Genomic DNA, 6,090 nt, shown 5'->3' on the forward strand with positions numbered 1-6,090 from the left:
GAAACAAGGGGTCCGTCCGTCCCAACTAACGTTATTGTTCGGAGCCGTAATCTAACGTAATGTACACTGATTTAATTGTTCTTAGATACACAGTTTGTTGCTAGTGCGTGTGACATGCAGGTCTAATCAATTTATAAAACAAACAAGCTGGCCCCGCTAATTGACCACTACCTTAAATTTAGAAGAAGCAATATGCAGTCATACACTTTAGCCTGGATTTTCATATTCACATAGTCTTTTTTCATATTGCAATATATTTGGCAGGGGAAAAAAATATTGCTTTTTGACTAACTGGTACACAATGATATTGAGAGTAATATATGGGCTTCTTGTGTGTTTCAGTGGAAAAGCCCAATATGTCATGTTTCCTACAGCTTAGCATCAATATTTGTTGTTTAACCTGTAACACATGCCTAATGTTTCTTGCCATGTTCTCTTACTGGTCCAGAGAGCAGTCTCTGTACTGGCTGGCCATCCAGCAGGTACCAGCTGACCCTGTGGAGGAGCAGTACCTGGAGTTGAGCCGCACACGCTACTACAACGCTAACGGAGAGCTGGTGGAGGAAGAGGAGTGCTCCTGCACTTACTATGAGTGTCATTATCCTCCTTGTTCACTCATTGAGAGAAGGGTATGTACTGTAGGTCCTCTGAAACTTGGCATGGTTTTCTAGTTTGTGTAGTTAAGTTATTTTATTTAGTGATCTTATGTCTTTCCACAGCTCCGGGAGTTCAACATCTGCGGTCGCTGCCAGGTGGCGCGCTACTGTGGCTCCCAGTGCCAACAGAGGGACTGGCCCGCCCACAAGAAGCAGTGTCGTGAGCGCAAGCGGGTGCTGGCCCTGGAGTCGGAGCCCGAACGATGATCTGCCCTTATCCTCGCCTGGGAGAGGAGGAGCCAGAACAGGGGGGGATAGGGTTAGACTTGTGGGTGGGGTGCGGGGATGAAGTGCAAAATGGTGTGGGGGGGGGATTCATGACAGGAGACTAACGACAGAGGACAATGTTGGTTGCTTGATTGTTTATTGGATTCAGGGGCTAAGAAGATGGAGGCGAGGAAGGAGAATTTAAAAAAACAACTAAAAACAAACAAAAAAAAAGACATCTGCTACTTCCCAGAACTGGTAATTCTCCGTAGCTTGCTTGCTGGATGACAGGGAAAGGTATTATTATTATTATTATTATTTTACATTATTTTTCTCGAGGAGGGAGACCCTCGAGCTCTACCTGCTGCTATGGTTTTGTATGTGAGGGGGGAAAAGTTGTCTTGTGGATGAACTGGACAAATTTCTTTGGACCATAATATGGACAGTTGTCATCATCCACTTTTGTTTCTTCACCCATCTACTGGGTGCAAGGACGTCTGTGCAAATGGGGGACCCAGAGGCTGCAGTACCCGTCGTTGAGCTGGTACAATGGGACATGGACCTTTTCACTGTATTGCTCCCTCTGTGACCTCTCTGGTGCACAGGGCTGCTGTCTTCATGGTCATCGACACCTTAGCCATCCCTGTCTGTTGTACTTCCCACGCAGCCAACCACGGCACACATTGGATAGATTTCACTCATTGAATCACACTACCAGTGTTGCGTGTTGGAGTGTGTATGAGTGTGTATGCTTGTGTATGTATGGCCAATCTGTACTGAAGGACATTCAAAAGGTCAACATGGCTTACGGGCAGGGTTAATGTTTGTCTTTTCTCTTCTTAAAGGGGCCATATTACAGTTTTAAATTTCATACTTAATAATCAATTGGTGGGTTAAAATATTTTCACTGTTCAATAATAAAGTAGCTGCCAAATAAAGGCTTTAATATTTTCTAGTCAAGTCTTTAAGTTTTCTTGACCCATGACTTATTTCATTTTTCTATCAATTTGATCAGACTTTTGTTTAAAACAAGGTACAAAGTTTTAATCTTACTTTAAAGTTTTAAAGTAACTGGATTCATTAGATTTTAAAAGAAATCTGCAATTTAAAAATTTAGCAGTTACTATTTAAAAAATCTGTTCCAGGTGTTAGTACTTTGACAGGCCTTTGTCATGATCCCACAGAAACAAAGCTTGTTGTGTTGGTCACGGTATAAGAACCTGCAACGTAATTATTTCATGTTCTCAAGACACGACAGTATCTGTCAAACTTTCTGATTATCTCTACCAAAGTCTGCTATGACCTGTAGCTTGGCACTCCTGTATCAACTGGTTTAAATCCCTCCAGTCAGTCTTAGTTTGCTGGTTTTTAACAGACTCTTGTCTATTCAACTGTATTTTTTTGCACCTGCAGGGTTATGGTATGCGTGGGTTGGGGGGGGGGTCTAGTGCGAATTGTCCATGTGTGCGAGTTTGCTCTACAGGTTTTTTTTTTTTTTTGGAAGATTCTATCAATGGAGCTATATTTATTTAAAACAGTTGATTGTGAAATATGTTCTTGTCTTGGTGATATTTGAAGGCAAACGTTATAAAAAAAAAAAAAAGTGGACGATATGGGACCTTTTTATGTCACATCTTTTTGGGCAGGGAGGGGGACTGAACATTTCTACCCCATTACTTGATTATTATTTTTCTTTCCTTCACCTGAATGAGTGAAGTCTCCTCGGTGTTACCCTTCCAGATTTTCCATGAAAACACTGCACACCGTCATTGTCACTAAAACTCTTCCACGTGAGAGACGTCTTGGAGCGTAAAACTTGAATTTACCCCTTTTACATACCTTTTTGGCAAAAAACTTTTTTGGGGGGGGGGTTAGAACTGAACATTTCCTGCATTTATTTTCTAAGACACAGCAGTCAAAGTGAAATTGTTCTGTGTCAACTTCATCCTAAATCGCCTGCCTTCCTTGTATTACCTACAATGCACACCTGCTTAATGTGTCCTCTTGTGTCTTTGATGAGGAGTCCAGACACTTAGTAAGCATGTAATTCACAGATGTACATGCTACTTGTTGATTGTTATTTTTTTATGTGTGCAAACCGGTTTTCAACACTGCACTAAAAATTTGGCTCCCATGTTAGCGCATTTGTCATAGATGGGTTGAAGGGAGGGGTGTGATTTGGATTTGGAGTGTACAGATTGTCTGAAATCTTTTTGTTTTGTAAGAATATAAACATTAATCACCTAGAAATAAAGAGCTACAATATGTGAATGGACGTACAGTTGAGGGGGATTACTGACCGTTGCTTTTCCAAATGTAAAATGACAATAAATAAAATGAACCTAAGTTGTTGGAGTTGGCTTGTGGAGACGTTAAGTGTGAACAATCCTGATAAATGTGGGAGTGGCGTATAATACAATTTTTCAATTCAAAGATGCTGGTGCACAGGTTAAGTGAAAAATTCATACGTTTAGGTTTAATTGTTGGCCTGTCAGCAATAAATGCAGAGGGTTCTCAATAATGGTTTGTTTTAAGATAATCAATTTAAACAGCCTATTAGTCTAAAATGTCAAATGAGAAATTCTTATAGGTTTTGCGATGTTTAACACTTACAGCTTACAACTTACAGCTCCTTACAGCTAGGGATACTAAGGCAATTTTTAGGGCTGCAACTAACAATTATTTTCATAGTCAATTAATCTGTTGATTATTTTCTTGATTAATCGATTAGTTGTTTGGTCTAGAAAATGTCAGAAAATGGTGAAAGATGTGGATCAGTGTTTCCCAAAAGCCCAAGATGACATCCTCAAACGTCTTGTTTTGTCCATAGCTCAAAGATATTCAGTCTACTGTCACAGAGGAGAGAAGACACTAGAAAATGTTCATATTTAACATGCCGGAATCAAAGAATTTTTACTTTTGTCTTAAAAAAATTACTCAAATCAATTAATGGACTATCAAAATAGTTGGCGATAAATTTAAAAGTTGGCAACTAATCGATTAATTGTTGCAGCTCTAGATATTTTAGGTGTTTATTGTACAAAGTCAACAATTATAGATTCTTTTGCATTTTACTATATTCTTACCTGCTTATACTCCGGCCTCCACTTGTGGAGAAGAGTTATAGTTGTCAAATACATTTAAAAACATGTCTGCCTTCAACTGCATTAAAGTGTGTATTAAATATTATATAATATTTTTTTTTTTTACTGGCGCTGGACTTGTCCCACTTTGTTACAAGACTCCCCCAAGACAACTATTGAAATACTTGGTAACTCATTTTGACGACCAATATTAACAATCTATTTTATTACAGAATTAATAGTTTAAGCCATTTATCCTATTGGTCCTATTTCCCTCCTAAACCATTTATTAGAAGTATACCTTCATGGATTTAGTGGAATATACTTTTTTAAGGTCAAAAGCAAAGTTTTGACAAGATAGAATGATGTGGTTTGGGTAAAATACTGTTGAAGGGTAACTTTGTTTGTTTTTTTCCCAACTTGAGCACAACAGTAATTTTTGGTTCTTATTACCCAATACCTTTTAAAACATACTAAGCCTTTCTTCAACTCTCTGTCTTTATCACTCTCTGGAGTCTATATATTCTTTCTCAAGTAACAGTTGTCTGGTAACTTGAGCCTCGGTGTTGTTGCTTGTCTCAGCAGCAGTTGAATTCCGTCCAGCTGCCTCTTCTTCTTCCAGCTCATCTCCAGCCTCCAGCAGAACCCAAAGGTCACTGTGGTGTCAGGGCTCAACAGAGGGGTCAGCAGGCTGTGCTGCCGCGGCAGGCCTGAGGTCACACATGGAATGCAACAGACACAATGACAGGCTACTATGACTTTATTTAACGTTCAAAATGTTCATCTGGTAACTAGGCCTTTGACGCAACGCTGCTGTTGGTAACGGTTCACATTTATCTTTACATTTTTACATTTATTAGTGGCTGAAGATGAGGAGTGTAATACATTTGAAGCACCAACATCAAAGTTTAATGTGTAACTGATCAATAATGACAGGTAAAATGCTGTTTTGGTGTATATAACATTTGATTATTACAACAACACAGACAGAGGATTTCACGATGGTTCATCTGAATAGACTGAATAGAAGGGTTTTATTTCTTTTTGTGAGATGACTTCATAATTTATAACAGATTGCGGTTTTTTTTTTTTAATACCACCAGAACTCTCCTTTTGTCCATTAGTGATATTTATGTGCACGAGGCGACCGTGCAAATGAACTTTTCATTGATGAGAAGCAGCAGTACCACCTCCTCTCCCTTAAGTGTCGCTAGTGTTTCAAACAAACAGCTGCTCCTCTTCTCTTTCTGCATTTCTTGGTTTGCCTCACGGAAGTTTTCTATCAGTAGAGCGCTTCTCTCCTTATGTCATACATCCATTAGGTATGTACACAAGCTCATTAGCTAACGCTTCCTTCCGTCCAAGACTTTAACCTCCAGCTTCACAACAACCGAGAAAATGGTCAACATCGGCCTCACCAAAGTGGACGATGCGCTGGCAGCAAAACACCCGGTGGGTTTTTTGTTTTGACCTTTTTTTCCTCTTAACTGCAGCATGCTGGTCTCTGGAGGACACTGACACTGGCAGTCCAATGAATTAGCTGCTGCACATATTGCTACTTGTGTAATATACTGTAGACGAACATAAAAGGATCTATCTAGGTTTCGTGTAGTAAAAGCTGTTGTGGTTGGTTTTCTCTCTTTGTCTTGCAGGGTTTACAGAGGTATGCAGCCTGTCAGTCTCATGCCTTCATGAAGGGGACTGGGACCTTTATACTTGGTAGGTAATATGTACCTTCCCATGCTAGGAAATACACGATATTGTCATCTTTATTGTATTTAGATAAACACCAAGTAAGATGTAAGAAGACCAATGAAACTACAGTCAACAACATAATTTTGCCCAGTTTATCCCACAGGAGGGAGCTATATTCTGCAAATGTTTCTGGTGTCCATAAAGCAGGATGCTTTCCATTACGTAGTGCACACTGAACGCCACACAGAGTGATGACGGTTGTATAATCATAATGGTTTTACAATGATATAAGCTTTGATATGCTTTTGATATTATTTGTAATAGAAGTCCCGCACACTGACCATTACGCCTTGCAAATTACTTTATTAGATTAGATTAGAATAGATTCAACGTTATTGTCATTACACAGAGACAGGTACAAGGCAACGAAATGCAGTTTAGGTCTAACC

At 39.4% G+C, this 6,090-nt stretch overlaps 2 protein-coding genes across 2 annotated transcripts in view; both read left to right on the top strand.

The window, feature by feature from the left end:
- Positions 1-3,207, top strand: part of zmynd19 (zinc finger, MYND-type containing 19) — a 7,722-nt gene extending 4,515 nt beyond the window's left edge. The window contains exons 5-6 of the mRNA XM_032539382.1: positions 449-629; positions 720-3,207. Coding sequence (XP_032395273.1) covers positions 449-629; positions 720-863 — 325 coding nt within the window. The 3' untranslated portion in view covers positions 864-3,207. The remainder of the gene's footprint in view (positions 1-448; positions 630-719) is intronic.
- Positions 3,208-5,180: 1,973 nt separating this feature from the next.
- Positions 5,181-6,090, top strand: part of tmem141 (transmembrane protein 141) — a 3,719-nt gene continuing 2,809 nt past the window's right edge. Inside the window, exons 1-2 of the mRNA XM_032539383.1 lie at positions 5,181-5,398; positions 5,599-5,665. Coding sequence (XP_032395274.1) covers positions 5,345-5,398; positions 5,599-5,665 — 121 coding nt within the window. The 5' untranslated portion in view covers positions 5,181-5,344. The remainder of the gene's footprint in view (positions 5,399-5,598; positions 5,666-6,090) is intronic.

This window comes from Etheostoma spectabile, chromosome 16 (genome assembly GCF_008692095.1).
Source record: "Etheostoma spectabile isolate EspeVRDwgs_2016 chromosome 16, UIUC_Espe_1.0, whole genome shotgun sequence".
Taxonomy (NCBI): Eukaryota; Metazoa; Chordata; class Actinopteri; order Perciformes; family Percidae; genus Etheostoma; species Etheostoma spectabile.